This window comes from Sphaerodactylus townsendi, linkage group LG04 (assembly GCF_021028975.2).
Source record: "Sphaerodactylus townsendi isolate TG3544 linkage group LG04, MPM_Stown_v2.3, whole genome shotgun sequence".
Classification (NCBI taxonomy): domain Eukaryota; kingdom Metazoa; phylum Chordata; class Lepidosauria; order Squamata; family Sphaerodactylidae; genus Sphaerodactylus; species Sphaerodactylus townsendi.
This window is the reverse complement of record NC_059428.1, coordinates 44,972,038-44,990,495: the sequence shown is the minus strand read 5'-3', so window position 1 is coordinate 44,990,495 and position 18,458 is coordinate 44,972,038. Positions and strand designations below refer to the sequence as shown.

The window sequence follows — 18,458 nt, the reverse complement described above, 5'->3', positions numbered from 1 at the left end:
TTCCAAAGACCCTGGATGGAGCAATCCAATAATTTTCCATGTTACTGGACCTGAGTGGAGTACCTAGCATGCAGATGTCTGGCAGTCTCTACTTATCTGCACACAATCCCTAGTTACCTCTAGTGGACTGAAGATGTTGTATTTGTGTTACAATAATGTAATAAGTCCTTAGAAGACACAGGTGAATTAAAAATACTATCCTGATTTCAGATCCTCTAAATTAATTTGGATTTGACATCTGCAGAAAGATTTGCATTAACTTGGCTTCACACATATCAAAAGAACTATTTATTAAAAACTTTGTGAAAGATAACACAAGCACAAGACATCAGCAGAGAAAGGGGCTGTCAGATTTGAGCCTTGAAATAAGCGATACCGATACTGTTTCGGTCCCATTTCACAAAGTAATAAAACGGCACCGGGCGGCACGACTGCCAAGATTCAGAAGAGCGTGGCAGAAACATAACGCTGCCATATTCTGCGTTCTGTGCAATGCTTGGAAGATCCGCTGTCCCTTTATTTACGATTACAACATCCCTGCAAAGGAGGTGAAGTTCAGACCGTGGTCCACTCAAGGACATCCTTGGGAAAACACGAATAAAATAAAGAGCCTCTTCGTTTCATCCCTACACCGTCCCCGCCCCAGGCCCAAGCTGCAACAGGTGAAATCCCCGACGGCACAAATTCACACGTCGCAAACGTAACCCCGCTAACTCCGGCCCTGGCGCTTTTCGGGAGAAGAGGCGAGAGCGCGCGCCCCATCTGAATTTCTCCAGCAGGGAAAAACGCGGCACAGAGCCACAGCCCCCAGATCCGAACAGGGCCCCCTGTGCAGGGTCTGCTGGGCCGCCGCCGCCCGCTGTTCCCCGCGCCTCCTCTTTGCCTTCCTCCCCTCCGTCCCTCCCGAGGCTCACAGCCGCCGCCGGCCGGGGCGCCTCTGCAGAAGCCTCCGCTCGCTCGCTCGCTCACCCGCCCGCCCACGCCCTGCCTCCCTTGTGGCGTAGAGCGAAAGCGAAAGCCGGGCGTGGCTCCGCCCCGCTCGCTGCGGCTGGAGGGAGCAGCGCCGTAAACGGTCGGGCTGCGGGTTGGGCGGCTCCAGTTCCCCGCTCCGGCTCCGCCGCCCCCACCCGGCCGTCTTTCGGTGTGCCAGGCTCAACGCGGCGGCGAGCGGCTCCCCCACCTGCCGGGCTTGGACATGGATGCGCTGAGAGTCTGGTGGGTGCTGCTGGGCATCTTGGGCGCCGGTGAGTCCCCCTGCTTCCCTCTCCCTCCCTCAGATGGGGACTGCCGCTGACGCTCTCCTTAAATGCCCCCCTAGATGGGCACCGCTGCTGCCCTCTCCCTCCTCAGTGCCTCCTGGGACGGACGGACGGGCTGGAGTGTGTCGCCCTCCGATGGGCAACGCCGCTGCCCCCTCTCGCCTTAATGCCCCTCTCCAGCCTTTTCCCCGTCGCGCAGTTCTCCACCGCTCCCGCCCGTCCGCCCGTCCTTCAAAACACTCGCGGGTTGTGCGGAGACTGGGAGGGCTGCGAGAGACAGCCGGGACTTCTGCTCCCCCCCCTCCCCGCGCAGTTTCGTAATCGGGGTCTTGCGAGGCCTCGGGGTGGGCAGGTGGCGGTCGACTGGGGGCGAGAGTAGCCATCTGGGGTCGGGGGGGTTCGGAAGATGCGGGGTGGGGAGACGGCAGGACGCGAACCCGCCGCTCGCTGTTGTGCGATGGAGGGCTGCTGGTCCCAGCAAAGTGCGCAATGACAGGCAGGGGCTGCCTTGCGCCGCTTCGCCTCTGCATCCCTTAAAGCAAGCCCGTGTCGGGCTGGCGTCGTCGAGTGCTTCGCGCTGGGATTGGCTTCCTGCGGGACGCCTGATGCTTCCCATAAGCTCCGCTTCAGGACTCCCGCTGTTGTGCATTCGCAGAGGCAGGAGTGACAACAGGCTTGTGTGGGACCGGGAGATGGGAGAGGAGGCACTGGCTCTGGTGGCGCTGTGCCAGCAAACGCAGGGGTGTAGGTGTAGGGCTCGCCTTTTTCTTGCTCGCCCACATACTCCTGCTTGCCGTGTGAAGCTACGTGACGGCGGGTGGTTGGTTTCGTAGCAGGCTTGCAGACTTCTCAGCTAATCGGTTCTGATGATGGCTGTTGCCCTTTCAAGAACCCACCTAAGAATTATGACAATGTACGATCCATCTGTCGGTTTGGCTCTTGTCGGGTGATGGGTGTTTTTTTAAAAAAGAACTTTGAGACACGTGTTGGCAGCAGCTTTGTATGATCTCAGTGCTGCTAGGAGGCAAAGTAGGAGCGGCAGCCCACTTCAAAAAGAGGCAGCTTACTTCTGGAAGACTCCTGTGCAGGGGTGTAGACTTGAATGATCCGCTTTGGTCTCGAAATCAGCTCTTATTACCATGGTGGGTGATGGCGGGTGGGGGGGGGGGGGGGGTTCAGTATGCATTGCAGCCCTGGCATATACCAGCTGCAGGGTAGACACCTTCAGATCATGTCCCCTATTGGAAACAATGTTCTTTACTAAGGTTCATCTGTTGTATTATTACTGGCACAAAATGATTTCTATTTTGTTTATTTAAAAACATCTATAAGATGCTTCTTCAGAAGTGGCTAACAAAAAACCTCATGATGAATTACAAAAAATAGAACACTGTTAAAATTAGCGTTAATTAAAAACCTGGCAATACAGCCCAGAAAAGTAAAAAGTAACACATAATCCTTAGACTAAAAGTGTCTTGTAAAAATAGTTAAATAATTAAAAAAAATAAAACCCTTGGATGATAACCTTGGATGATAGGTAAAAATTAATGTGGTCCTGACACTGAGAATAGAGTAGAGTAGGCACTACCTGAGCCTCAAGAAAGAGGGCATTCCTTACAGGCAAGGGACCATTACTGATCAAGCCTTGTGTCTTTTTTTGCTAGTCACCTTACCTCTTCAGGTGAGGGCACAGAGGGCAGCGGTTAGCATGTGAGTCACTCAAAGTACCACAGGTTTTGATAGGATTGCATGGTAACTGAGAAATGAAGTGAGATAAGATCCACACAAGTCCTTTCAGGTGTTCGTTTGTAGGAGCTTTCAAATGCTGTGTAGACTTGCTGTGAATTGACTTTTCAGGTCTCCAGAGAGAAAAGATAGTTGTTTTCAAAATGGTCGTGTCTTGGGGAATTAAAACATTAGGAAGCTAGATAAGGGCCTGTGTTAGAGTGCTCGAAATTTGGGGGAAGAACTGTTTCTCGTTGCTTATCAGTTCTCTTAGAGCACTGAGAGCCCAATCCAGGGGAAAGGGCGGACCCACCTCTGGAGCCGGCGTAGCACTGTGTTAGTGTGGGTACCCACCACACCGAAGCAAGGTGAAAATGCACCAGTGGAGGGGTGACTTGCCCGGGCGACAGCTGTGCAGCTTAGTGGCGCCCCACCCAGAAGCTGCCGTCCTTCCCTACTTGGGCTGGGGACATTTGGGGGGGCGGGCCTGGGGGTGGAGCTGACTTTAGTCAGCATTCACTGCCTACCTACCTTCTAAGCACCAGCAGAGCTGGCCTTGGAGATGAACCACATTTTTTGTGGCATATCTCCCCAAGGGAGATATGCATTTCTATAGCTATCTATGTGTTCTTTTGCTGTTGTCCCTTGGATGTTTTTTTTTTTTTTGAGGTAAGTTCACTGGTGGGATAATAATACAGTCCTAGGTTTTCACGGTTCGAGCAGACAGAGAAACGAGCCATCAAGTAATCCGGTAATGCTTTTAAATGGGACTTGTGGATTGGAGGCCAGAATAGTCCTCAGTTGATAGTTCAGAAATCATGATTCGTGATACTTGCTTTTCTTTTTTCCAGGTTCTGCCCAGTTGCAGCTTCAAAAGTTCGGAAGTATTTTAATGGACACTTGTAATTCAACTGTCATCATACCTTGCATAGTAACTAACCTACAACTGAATGATACTCGAGCAATGTATGTTAAGTGGAGACTAGGAGGAAACGAATTTTTTTCTTTTGATGGATTTGAACAACCAGTGAAGATTCAAAGAAACAGCACTTTTCAGTCGGCGGAATTTGTGTCTCTATCAAAGCTCCCTTTTGGCACTGCTTCACTCTCCCTATCAAGGAAAGAGGCAATTCCAGGAAACTACAGCTGTGAAGTAACAGAATCAAACCGAGAAGGAATATCTACAGTTGAACTTAAACAAGCAATAGGTAAGTTATTGGTTTTTTTCTTCTGTATTAAGTACTGGGACTGATGTTTTTAAACTGTTATCCACATGTGATTTTGAGTAGGTAGCCAGGGGCCACAGATTTTGTCTTGATTCGGTCTTGATTCAGAACAGTATCAACTCTTACTGTTCCATTCAGTGTAGTGGAGAATTTAGTGAGAGGGCTTTGGATGCATCACAGGTGTCTCTGCTTAAGCCTGATTCAGATCTTGGCATAATCATAACTAAAAAACCCTGTTTCCACCTGCTCTTCTTCCTCACAGAAGTGTTTCTGCACAATGGGTTTAAAAACAGGGGTGGGGTTGGGGGGTTGGAAGCAACTGTATGAAGCTGTGCATATATCCTCCTGTTTCTGGGTTTTTCTTTGTGTTGAAGGAAAGTTCATTTTCCCGCCTTGTTGATCCTACCCACGTCATCCCTACTATCCCACCATCATCCCATCACAGGCACCATCTTTGTACCATGCTCCAGACATTTCTTTTTCTTGCTGTGTCACTGGGATTGCTTTGCTGGAGGGGGGTGGTGGCAAGGGGTGGGTTGGTGTTGGAGAGGGTGGCAAGGGAGGGCTGGGGGTGAGGGAGGGTTTTGCTGGTGCTCCGCAGACGGCAATGGACAGTTGGGGTGCAGGCAGCACAGGGCTTTTGCCCTGTGCGTCCTGCACACTAATTGGTTAAGGGTTCGTCGTCAGACGTTCAAATCCTTAGCCAATTATGTGTCAAGGTTTTGAAATGAACTATTTCCAGTTTCATTTGGGCCACCAGGCATTGCATTTCTTTGTCGCAGTGTTTGTGTTTTGCGTGCATGTTTGCCTTATCCATACGTAGAGAACTTCATTATAATATTCCCAAACTGGGTCTCTTTTACAGCCGGCTGCCATTATAGATTTTCTCCTCCAGGAAGAGAATAATATGATAAATGTCTGACTATACACACAAAGATCCCAAGACTTATGAAGTATTCTACCCGAGAGACTTCACTTACATTTTAACTGTTTATTCCTCCCTCTTCACCCTTAGCTCCTTGTGCAGATCAGTTCCATTCCAGTCAATCTTCTATTCATTGAACTTCTTGAAACTTAGCACGAAGGGGTAACAGGTTGATTCTGTGTATATGCAAGAATAATGGGATTGTCTTTTGTAAAGGAATAATGGAATTGTCTTTTTTCTCATCTCTGTATGTTTATTTTATAACATTTTCACTGTGAAGAAGAAGCATATCTCTGCAGACACGAATTCACAGTTTAAAAAATCTTACAGAAACCTCTGGAAGAGCATGACATTATAAATAGATTCGTTAAATTTATTTAACAATAAATAAATAAATACATACATACATACATACTTCATGAATATACAGTCTTAGGCTACATAATTAAAAACTAATCTGTATTTCATAATGAATAACCTTTGATCTATAATATATCTTACATAGAAAACTATTTAAACTAGATTTTTCCTCAAAAAGCATTTTATTTTTAAAAATCCAATTTAAATAAAAAAAATCTGATTTAAAATGTTAAAATCTGATTTTTTTATTTTTAAAAAACGGATTGATTTTTATCCACCCTACCTGTCTGGGATCACAATTGCTTAGCCATGCTGTTGTGTACCACAGCTTGAGTTATAAGCTGTAATCACTGACAACAGCTATTCTGGGAACAGCTGGGCTGCTCTGCCCATATTTTGAGGAGATGCACTGCATTCTTTGCAGGAATGCCAGCCTAAAGCCAAAATAAGCAGCATGGAGTTCAAACTTCAGCAGAAGTTTGCTTTGCTGTACTTCCTCTGCAGGATGACTCAGGCCCCTTCTGCACAGCACAGGCAGAGCGGGTTGCAGTCGGGATAAAGTAACCCACTCTTCTGTTTTCGCATTCCCATGCCTGTGTGCAGGCAGTGAACAGAGCCTGCAGAAACAATGTGGGTTGCTGTCGTGCCTTCGCACAGAGGCGCGTCTGGTTTTTTAAAAAATCTTACCTCCCTTCACTGTGTAGCTACATGGGCGGGCAGGCATGGACCCTGACCCTGCACGGCTATGCAGCTGCAACCCAGCACCTTTAAAAACAAAGGAAAGTATGGCCAATTAAAATGCTTCCTGGCCGTTTGCTCGCAAGGGGCTGCAACCCGGGTTTTACAAAAAGAATCCACTATCCCCCCCAAAATGGCATTTTGTGGAGATCAGTGGGTTGCAGTGAAAGAGGAGAGGCAGCAAAATTCCATTCTGCTGATGAATCCCACCCATCATTGAGACTGTGCTCGTGTGTATAGTGCTCAGCTCCCCCCCCCCAACAGTAACCACATGTCTGTCTGCTTGGTACTGGGGGCACCATCTCAGATAACTGATTTATAGGCCGTTGAAGCTTAGAACTCTTCAATTTTAGTAATTAAGGAAGTAACTGATTAAGTGCTATCTTCACTTCTCAGCTACTGACCCCTGCCCAGCTTCCTATATGCAGTTTTAAATTTTGCCCACCAGTATTATGCCATTTTTTGCAGGCACAGTAACTGAATCAGGAAAGGATTTATAGTCTGATCATCAGCTAATTTGATATCTGTACGTTGGAGCTGCAAAGTCATAATTTGTACTGAAAACTGAACTTCATTTTACGCTTAGCACTTAGGGGATTCCAATATTCTAGACTATTCTAGTCATGAGCACATGTCTCCTCTTCCCTCCACTGAATAACATCGACAATATGCATTTCTTCCCAGTTGAACATGCTCACTTGTAGCATTAGAATTTGTTTGTGTCACTAAAGGTATTTTGTAGGTCAGGCCACTGTGGATGAGATGTGGAATTTGTGGCGATAGAAATACTGAAGAGTAATCTAAGGGGAAATTATTTGCTTAGTAGAATAAATGTAACAGTAAATGTGTGATTTCAGTAGAATAAATATGGAAGACTGTATTTTTAACTACCCTATATACTTGTGTATAAGTCAATTTTTTCAGCCCTTTTTAGGCTGAAAAATGCCCCCTCGATTTATACATGAGTGAGGGTCCCACACCCCTTCCCCACCTCAGGCAGCCCCCAGCTGCAGTCCCCAGCTGCATCTCGACCATGCCCCCTTTTAGCCCTGGCTCCTCACCCACTCACTCACCCTTTCCCTTACCTGCAGGCTCTGAGGCTCGGCTTCAGGAAGCTGCTGCTCCGGCAGCCTGTCTCTATGACTCTCTTAAAAGGTCAATACTCCAAAGACAAGCATTGCCCTTTTAAGAGAGTCATAGAGACAGGCTGCACGAGCGGCAGCTTCCCTGAAACCGAGCCTTAGAGCCTGTCCCATAGCATGATGGGTTGTTTGTACAATTTGTGTCAGTTCAGTCGAGTTGGAAGTAATCTGCACTCTCTTTAAGAGGTGTGAAATATAGATAAGGGAATTTAAATGGTATACTTGTTTTGCAAATTTTAAGTAGTAAACTAGTTATGTAAGTAAAGATGATGTCAACTGAGACCTGTGGAATAATGATCAATCAGAAGATGGACTCCAAAGAAAGATTTTTAGGAAGTGTATAAAAGGGGTCCTGTTTGTGGGAATAGACTGAACTGGTTTTATAAAAAGAAGGGCTGTAGGAGAGTGAAATTGTTCAGGAGGCTGCTTTTATAAAGGGAATAGCTTTGTAGTTTACTGTACTTTTTTGTATGTATTATCTTGATATTAGTGCATTGTTTTCTAATTTTGTGATCCACTTTTATTGATTTTTTATGTTTTAAACTTTGCGTTGCATTTTTATATTCTGTAATTTGCTTTGAGTCTCAGTGAGAAAGGCAAGTTATAAATTAAGTAAATAAAATTTTGTTCCAGGGCGGAGCTCTGTCAAAATGATAACAGTATGAATTATACTTCCCCTTCAAGGTCAGCAAGCCTGGCCAACTGTGCTCAGAATTCTATAGAACTGATTGGTAAGAACAATTCATATTGGAATTTATCTGAAAAACAGACTAAGAAGTTAGAAAAAAAATAGGTAGGCTGGTATTGTAATCTCACATACTTATATGTAGTTATTCTGTGATTTTAAATAAACATCTTGATTATATCCTCAGCTGTCTCAGAATATTTTTCAAAAACAAGGGGGGGTATTGCTTATGTGTGGCAAAATGTCGGTACTCTTACTTGGTACCTTTGGTACTCTTAATAAATAGAGGACTGATAGCCCTGTTGTAAGCAACAACTGAGTTGGGGGTTCAGCTTGATTTATAACATGGGCAGCCCCATCCAAGAGCTGGCCGTCCGGCTGTGGCCATGTGGCCACCAAAAAGCTTTCCCAGCAGCATGGAGAAGCTTGAAAAATGAAAAAAAAAACCTCCTCACTGTCATCAAGAAGCCTCTTTGGAACAACAGACACGTCACCCGAAAGGGCGGCATAAATCTGAATTCCTGGCTGCCGGTATAACACTGTAAATGGCCAGCAGGGAGGCAACTGAAGTTGGCCCCTTCCCAGCCTGCCCCCACTACACTGTTAGTGAAAGGGATGCTAGGATTCTGGCACCATGTCCAGCATTGTGTCCCAGCACTGGGGGATGGCAGCAGCTCTCCCCCCAGATGGGGCTCTTATTCTCACAATTTCTGTGGAAAGTCTTGCAAATATGGGGTCCTCCGGCATCTCAGGAAAGGCTTTCTTCAATCTCTTGAATGTAGAAAGGCATGGGGTACTGCACCAATGGTAACCTGATGATAAATATATAATAGCCACAGTGCTTAAGAGTGACGAGGTCTCCCAGTGGATTATGAGTATCATTACCTTTGACCTGCATTGTTCTCCAATAGGATGGACAGAAGCCTATCCATCTCCTCCTACTGCCTCAAGACACTTTTGTTACCCAAAGCGGTGGGAAGTCTCTCCCTTTTAGTGTGGGGAAATTAGCTGGAGCAGATTCTTGGCATTCCAAAAGGCTGGCCAACACGGGATCTTGAATGCCTATTTATACAAGAGTCAGCTTTTTAAAAAGTAACACGCAGGAAAGTGGATCAAAGTTTAACCTTTTTTATTAAGGCATAAAAATGGTACACAGGCACACAATAAAACACAATAACACACACACAGTCCTAGGATATAGACAGTTGTGAGAGGACAGGTCCGGAATAAATGAGAACTAAATGTGAAGGGGCAATAAAAGTTATAGTCACCTGATCCCGGAGCGAAATGGTCTGATGAACAGAACTGAGCAACCTGTGCTTAGCTGTGGAACAGTATCAGATAGAGAGTTGTCCAGAGATACTGAACACTGTCTATTGGGAGAATGGGCTTCTTATAGGGAAAAACGGACCCTCAGGAGTTATGCAGATCCTAAATCTACCTAGACAAAGGGATTTCCTGCCCTTCCTGTGAAGGACAAGAGACAGACGTTAACCTTAATTGTGAGTCATCAGTCTGATGGCTTGAGACATCAGTTTGATAAATCCAGGAGTGTCTCTAAGGGGGAAGTTAGGTGAAAAGATTACAGATATGACTAGGGTGGGTACCTTTCTCCAGAAAGGCTACTGTTGGACAACCAGCCAAAGCTGGTGAAAGGTATCCCAGGCCATTGATGCAGTCTGTTTATCCAACTGGAAACCCTGGTTCAGCATCACTTCAAGTTGTAAATCTGATCCTTTAAGGGAAGTGTAACTCTGAGGAGAATTTTAATACTGGGTTGGACCTTCTTCTCCTCCACCAGTCGCACTTCCATTTTGTCAACATTAAATTTCAGCATGTTAGCCTTCATCCATTGCAAGACTATCTCCAGGCATCTATTTACAATTTCACAATCTCACTGGTATCTGCTGGAAGTGCAAACAGAGCAGAGTGTAATCCACATATTGGTGGCAACTCAGCCCTTATCTCTGAATGACCTTTGCCAGAAGCTTCATGTAGATGTTATAAAGCATGGGAAGCATGGGGGAGAAGATGTAACCTTGTGGGATCCCTGTAGTCCAGATCTTGAGCATAGCACAAAGAGAAGAAAGAAACAAGAAAAAATGAGAAAATGCAAAGTCATAGTCTTCCCCTGTATGTACATGAACTACAGCAGATAGATAGGTATGAAAGAAAAAAACTGCCATGAATTGGAGTCAGTGATGCAGGGTGTTGTTAATGGTGCACTATATCAATACAGAAGTTAAAAAGAAGAAACGTGTAGGGTGAAAGGGTCAGAATTTTGAAGAAATAATTGAGCCACCAAAAGCAAATTGAAAGGATGCTTTGCTGACTGTATAGAGGCACACTGACTTGTGCAGTAGGTCCACCTTCATGGCAAAACATACCTCATCATTGTGGTTGGGTAGCCCTAAAGTTGTGGCCACATAACATATGAACTATCTGTGTTGGCAAATCAGCACACAGTCATTGCTTTATGCTAATTTGTGATCATACATGGGCATTCTATATGAAGAAGAGTTTGGATTTATATCCCCCCTTTCTCTCCTGTAAGGAGACTCAAAGGGTTTTACAATCTCCTTTCCCTTCCCCTCACCCCCAAAAACACCCTATGAGGTGGATGGACAGAGAGAGTTCCAAAGAACTGTGACTAGCTAGTGTGTGTTGGAGTACACAGACTAATCTGGTTCACCAGATAAGCCTCCACAGCTCAAGTCGCAGAGCAGGGAATCAAACCCGGTTCCCCAGATTAGAGTGCATCTGCTCTTAACTACTACATCAAGCTGGCTCTCTGAGGACTTCTGCAATTTTAAAGATCATGGTAGGGAACATGAAGAAGTTTTCAATATATTCTCAGTCTTCCCATTTTTCTATGGGAAACTTTCTCAGTAATCCTTGATTATCATTTCAGTTTTTAGTGGAAAATGTAATTGCAAAATTACTAGGAAGTGGTTAACATAAATCTGCTAGGATAGTTTCTTCACATAAATCTGTGTAGCTTCCACATTTTAGAAAACTATGCAGTTCTGGTTTCTTCACCTCAAAATGGAAAGCAGTTCTGGAAAAAAAACACCTGAAATGATCAGAGTAGACTATCTTTTTTATGATGAAAGGATTTTTAAAATGGTAGTTAGAACTATGGGACATCATTCACAAGGAGAAATGTGCTTCCTGCTCAGAAGAGATGTTCTGGATCGATAAAAGGTCTGACTTGGAGTGAGGCAACTTCACTGTATGTATGAAAAATTATTTCCAAATAATATACTTACTAGTGTAGGATTCCAGGTTAAATTGAACAAATTAAAATTTATTTATTTTATTTAGCTTAAAGGTTACAGGAAATAATTTACAATGAATATAACCTGAGGCAATAACTTCTGGCTAAGGTGACTTTCACTTCACATCAATCCAGTCTCTCACTTCTTTACATCTCTGAGACCATATTAGGATTTGACTTCATTTCTAGTCTCTCAATATTTTTTACTTATTTCTACTTTGCGCAGTTTTGTACTTTATATAACTCTAGGCTGGTAACATCATAATGGTGTTTACCTCAGTCCCTTCTCAGGCTCTCTCACTTTCCCTCTGTACAAAACCCTTCACAGTCTCTCTCCAGTGGCAACCAATCAGTTCAGTTTCTCATCATCCTTTTGCCTGCCTTCCTTGTACAACTTACCTGTCATTTTAAAGAAACACACACACAACATTTTAAATCGTTACAAGTACATTCAAAGTTTCACTTGTAGAGAACTGAGGCATGTATAGTCCTAAATTCCACATGCCTATTGATGTTTTGTTGATTGACCCATGGTGTTTGTTGTTTATATTATTGTTGTTCGCCGCCCTGAGCCCTATGGGGGAGGGTGGGTTATAAATCAAATAATGAAATGAAATGTATGCCAAATAATACAATTCTATATTGTAAGTTAAGTAGTGTATATATTATATTGGTAAATATGTTTAGGGTTGATAAAATATTGCACACTGTTCAATTTTTCCTGAAATTATTTCCTGTCCAAGGGAAAAGATCCCCCCCCCCGCCTTCAAAATGGCATATCTCTAGTAAAGAGGTTTGACTGTCTCTAAACTCTTCTCTCCCACTCTTCCACATACAGATAAATACACTTGCTTCCTCGTTTTTCTATAGTTACCAAAGGGAGCCATTAGGTAATAAAAATGACTCCCATGGCAGGACTGTGCTTTCTACCTGTTGAGGTAATTGTTACTATGCATAGGAGTGAAGTTGTGTATTTTACTATAACACAACATGTCAGATCTGAATTTCATGGATTACATAATACAGGATGGTAGTACTTAATTGTATTCAGATTGACCAGTATTTGCATCCTGGAGAAGATGGATCTTGAAATGGAACCTGAACTGCCTGAACTGCATCCTTGATTTACAAAAGACAAAGGCAGCTATTGCACAAGGTTACTGGAAGGCCACTGCCATCTTGGGAGACAGTGAACGAGAGATAGTAAACTCTAGAGGAAGTTAAGCTTGAGAATGATAAACTAAAGGCCAAGTTATGTAACGTTTTGTAACATGTTGAGTTCATTCTGCCTCAAATAACGTCACACTAGGTCTCTGAGTTTAGGGAAATGGTGCGGTGGAGAGGCAGAAACTATATTGCCATGCCAGGGACCCAAGATAAATTTGGCCACTGTGGACCTTTAAAATGCCATTCTCTACAAGAATTTAATGAATTCATTAATAGCTTTGATTGGATTTTTCTATAGATGTGCCCAATAGAGGCAGGAACCTCTGACCTCTCTAGTTATTTATTATGTATAATAATCATATCCATTGCAGTCCATTTCTTATGGTGACCTATACCCAGTGGTGGGGTTCAGCAGGTTCACACCACTTTGGCAGAACCGGTTGTTAAAATGGTGCTTGTAAACAACCAGTTGTTAAATTATTTTAATCCCACCACTGGCTCATACCTGAGTGACTTATACCTGAGGTATTTACAACCATTCTCTCTCAGCAACTTCGCCTCTTTCCTCTTCTGTTTGTAAACTGAATTGTTAAAAAATGTCATGGGATGATTTTGAACTCTGTGCATCTGAAAGTGATATCTGATGCATAGAAAGCATATGCTGGTATAAATGTTAATCTTTAAGGTGCTACTAGTCTTCTGTACTATCTAAGTGGTTTAATATGTATCTTGTGGTTGGTGGATAGTCCTTATTCAAACAGTCTTGGGTTAAGCAGTGGTTCTCAACTTGTGGGTCGCGTCCCCTTTGGGGGTCGAACGATCCTTTCCCAGGGGTCGCTTAAGACTCTCTGCATCAGTGTTCCCCATCTGTAAAATGGATAAATGTTAGGGTTGGGGGTCACCACAACATGAGGAACTGTATTAAAGGGTTGTGGCATTAGGAAGGTTGAGAACCACTGGGTTAAAGTAATGTATTTATTACTCCTGTTTGATTACTGGGATTGAGTTGGGGCTATATGTTATGTAGCAGAACAAAGCAGCTTATATGATTCTCCTTTCCTCTCTTTTATACTCACCCCATCCTTGTGAGGTAGGTTAGGTTGAGAGTGAGTGAGCTTCCATGAGCTTCCTATGACCTTCCATGGCTGAGTAATGATTCTAACCGGGTTCTCCCAGATCCTAATCTGACATTCTAAGTAAGATACCACCCTTGTTATTGTGTGCTGCTGTTGAACAGTAGCAAGCAGTTGGGCCTTGGAGAGTAATGCAAAATGTGTAGTAGCAAGTCACCTGATGGTTGCTGCCAGGCCTGTCTGCAATTTTTGCACCTAGTGGGAGATTGGCTATTATAAGCATTGCACTTCTGGGCTAATGACCTTACCTGACCTGAGGTGGGCCAGCTCTGCAGCAGAAGGACTGCATCTGGTCTGCCAGAGTTCTCTAAGGTGCTGGGGAGGGGATGCCCAGGCCTCTAGGGAAACGGTGCTTGGCCCACCCAATCCCAAGATGAAGAAGGCAGCACCTGTTCCGCTGATTGCCCTCTCAAACTGGTTAAAATGCTTTAAGTAGTCACTGGAACAATGAACAGGTTTCAAATCAATGTAACGCTACAGCGCTGACTGAAGTAAACATTTTCTTCTCAGCCAGTTCGTGTTTGAAAGCTATATATACTTTTAATTGTTCAAAGAGAACGTAAGTATCATTTCACCACTGACAGGGATTTTTTGCAGTCAAAAATCATTCATGGATTTCTCTTCGGGACAATTGTCTCTGTCAGTCTCCCACAACTTTGACAAACAGTTTATAACCAGTTTCTTTGTTTCTGGAATATAGATTTAAACCAGATTAGAGTCACTAATGCTCAGAGTCCTAACCTACTCAGTCTGATCCACTCTCGAGACAGACCCTTCTGATTTATTTGTTCCAATTGAGAGTCAGATCCCAACTCTACTCGGTCTGTTCTCTTCCAGAGATAGAACTTAACTATAATCTCTCTGTCCTGACATTCTGTCAGCTCTCGGAAAGCCAATTGGGTGTGGCTACAGCATTCAAATCAACTCAGGCTTTTTGCATTGGATCGGTTGTTTGACAGCTAGGGGTTTGTCACGGAGGGGTGTGTGCATTGATTTGATATCAGTGCAAAAGTAAAGTCCCTTCCACACATGCAGAATAATGCACTTTCGATTCACTTTGCACACATGCAGAATAATGCACTTTCGATTCACTTTGCAGCTGGATTTTACTATGTGGAATAGCAAAATCCACTTTTAAACCATTGTGAAAGTGGATTGAAAGTGCATTATTCTGCATGTGCGGAAGGGGCCCAAGTTTATCCATAGATAAACTTAAATCTGAGTGCACCCCAGGAAAAAGTGATGTCCCTAAGTGATAATTGGGATCTTTTCTGAAACATCATTATCAAGGTATTTGCCAAAGTACTCTGGAGCAGATGCTGCAACACAAGGAAGATTTCTGGCTACTAGCTTGCTGTGTTTCTTCATCTTCACCAGTAAATCATCCTGAGAAAAATTACCGTATATACTCACGGATAAGTCGAGTTTTTCAGCCCTTTTTTAGACTGAAAAATGCCCCCCTCGACTTATACGCGAGTCAGTGATCCCCCCCCACGATGCCCCCCATACTTACTTTAACAAACGCAGTAGGCTTGAGAAGAGACCTGCTGCCTGTGTTCCCTTCCAGGCTGAAACAGCCTGCTGCAAACTACATTTCCCACCAAGTTCCCACCAAGTCGTTTGGAGCCTGGAAGGGAACACAGGCAGGCCTCTTCTCAAGCCTGCTACGTTTGTTAAAGTAAGTGTGGGGGAGCGCCGCCGGGGGGGGGCACCGAGCAGGGAACCCCCCTCTGCCTCAGGCGACTGCCTTCTCCCTGGGGCAGAGGGGGAATGGCGGCGGCGCCCTGGTCTGTGCCGCTGGCTGTTGCATTTCCCACCCTGGACTTATACACTAGTCAATAAGTTTTCCTAATTTTTGTGGTAAAACTGGGTACCTCGACTTAAACTCGGGTCGACTTATACACGAGTATATACGGTACTACTGTATGTGCACTGTGTTTACAGGCCAGTACTATGAACTGACAGTCAAGTGTTGGAACAACTTAGCCGATGGATTGATGTGGATTGTCTCACAGTCTTGTTGCAGAGATACTATAGGTAGATGTAATGTAAGTAAATTTCTTAATAGGAACTAGAAGCTTAGGTATCTGTTCACAGTGACAGGTGAAATATTGCTTTGAGAACATTTTAAAGAAAAAAATGTTTGATATTTGTTTGATATTTAAAAATATTAGTGAAATACAGAGTCTGTTCTTGATGTACTACAATCCTTGAATTCATACAGGACATGATTCCTTGTATCAAATAAGAAACACCAGCTTTTGCTAGACACTTTGCCTAATTGTGTCTGGGCTGTAAGATGGGGATTACATTATCATCCAGCGTGGCCACCTCTGCTAATGCTTTTTTCATGCTATTGCATGCATTTGCGGATGGCATGGTAGACTTACTCAAAATGTTTGCATTAGACAGATCAGTATAATGACATTGGGATACTACAGAATCCGCTGATGTTCAAGGTCTAAATACCAAAAATTATTGGACACCTGTTCTCTTTTGAAGGCCTGTTTACCCATTTCACTCATGATTCAACAGTACCTACCAAACTGAAGAGATTAACTGTGCGCAAACCTATGCAAAGTTATTCCAGTTAAAATCCACCGAAATCAGTGGGCTTAAACTGGAACAACTTTGCAAAGGATTGCATGGTAAGAGGCTTTAGGTGTTTCTTTTTGCTGAATGTTAACGTTTTTATTGTGATTTTGAAAGTATTTTGTTGTTGTAAGTCAGGAACCTGCTTGATTGAAGGATAGAGTAAAATTTGCATCTATTGCCAGGTAGCTTCCAATGCCCACTATCCTGAAAGTATACAGAGAGAAAAATATTTCTGAAATAGGCCAGGCTTGCATTGGTTTTCTGTGAGCTGTGGAGCAGACAGAGAGCCACAGTGATTATGGTAATCAGTGAGGCGTGTGTATGGACAGTCAAGACGGACCAGTTCTGAAGTTGATCATCAATGAACCACTAATTTTAGAAAAGTTCAAAGTCTGTGGTTTTATATAGTAAACTGATGGTAAACAAGGGTCTTTAAGAAATAATGTGTTAATGAAGAATACTTCTGTTTGTTTTCAGAAAGTTGCGTGAAATGGAAATTGTCAACAGGGAAATTGATATAGCACAGCTTGTTAATATTGCAGGGGAGAAGGTAGGATTGCAGAAACTACAGGGAGAGCTAGTAATTAGTGAGGATGGGGAAACAGGATTGCAAGAAGCCATGGATAGTCATTGATACTTTGAAGGTTGTTGGAAATGCAGGACTTATGAGAATGAATTTACTTAAACAAAACATGTAACATGTTTGTAAAAGCTGCTTATGTACACTGAAGATACATGACCCCCACCTCCTGGTAAGAAAGAAGATAGCAACATGATACCTAGGGCATCCCTAAAACCACATTAACTGGTTCAATTTTAAGAATGATCAAGTGGTAGTATCTCAGAATTCTAACATTTTTTGCAGTGAATTCTTGCTCTTGCATGGACTTTTTAGTCAGTTTGCATCTAATGTGGAACTTGCTGAAAACCATCCAATGTGGAACTTGCTAAAAACTGTGTACCAAGGTTATCACAGCTGTATTTGTAATTTGATTCTTCTGTCCATGTTGCTAGCACTTTACCAGCTAAGGTACAGTCTGACTATACATGCATCTGTATTTAGAATGCATTAAGGCAAAACAAAACAAAACCATGCTTTGATTATTATGAACAGTGTTTTGATTCCATTGCATCTTGTGCCATGTTTGTTAAATGAAGGCTGTTTCTGCACGGCCGAAAACAGCGACGCGATGACGTCGTAAAGTGCGACGCCTCCGAAAAAAAGCGTTCGCACAGACAGGCGGAGCTGCGGGCGTCCGCAGTCACATAGAAATGTGCCGGTTCGCACGGAGGCGCTGCGGAAGCGGCTTCTCGCTATGCTCCGTTGCGGCTGCGCACTCGCGAAGCCGCGCAGGGCCGACGTCACGTCCGCGCAGCAGCGCAAACGGCCCACGTGACTACACTAAAGCTTTGGCCACCCCCATCTGTCATCGCCTCCCCTCCCAGCTACTTTCACTCCCAGTTTATGCCACCTGTGACACCACGGCTTGTATGGGCAGCCACTGTCTGTGCAGCCTATACGGATTTGGAGAAGGTGCTGGACCATTCAGTAAAATCACCGGAGACACACTTCAGGGGCGGGGGGGGGAGGGGGGGAAGTGACCAAACTTCGCAAAGCTCCTAAGGTGTGGCCATCCTGGCCACAACCCCGGGCCTGCTCCTAAAAACATCACTCTGCTGGCAGGGAGTGGAGACTGCCCTGCCTTACCCTGCCCCTCCCCCTGGCAGCTGCTGTGTTGCTGCAGGCCACCCACAAACAGCATTACTGACAATGGTGTGTCAACTGGAGAGTCTGAACTGCTCCACTAAGGCCACCTGAGAGGAAAAATCCCATGTCCCCAGGTAGCAAAACGTGGACATTGATGCTGCCTAGGAATGTGTTATCCCCCACCCTGAAACAGCATCAATGGCAAAGTGATGTTGTGCTGGAGAGCATGGGCATTCCAAAACTGAGGAACAGGTGTCTGTTCCCTGCTAACTTGATGGAGCTGCACATGTGTATCTGGGACATGCAGCTTCAGTTGAGCAATCCCACGCATGCCAGCTGGGTGACCTTGGCCCATACACAGCCTCTCTCAGTTCTCTCAGCACCACCTTCCTCACAGGGGGTCTGTTATGAGGGGGGAAGGGCAATATCAGCCCCTTGGAGTCTCCTGCAGGACAGAAATGGAGGGAATATACATCCAACTCTTCTTCTTATATGGATAGATTGTACTGCTACACTGA

General features: G+C 44.3%; 1 protein-coding gene across 5 annotated transcripts in view; it reads left to right on the top strand.

Annotated features, from left to right (window-relative positions):
* Positions 1–1,038: 1,038 nt before the first annotated feature.
* CD47 (CD47 molecule) overlaps positions 1,039–18,458 on the top strand; it is a 75,122-nt gene continuing 57,702 nt past the window's right edge. For 2 of the 5 annotated variants that reach the window (XM_048492493.1, XM_048492492.1), the window contains exons 1-2: positions 1,039–1,244; positions 3,836–4,192. In XM_048492493.1, the coding sequence (XP_048348450.1) occupies positions 1,196–1,244; positions 3,836–4,192 (406 nt within the window). In that variant the 5' untranslated portion in view covers positions 1,039–1,195. The remainder of the gene's footprint in view (positions 1,245–3,835; positions 4,193–18,458) is intronic. The other 3 variants (XM_048492494.1, XM_048492491.1, XM_048492495.1) reach the window with 2 other exon arrangements.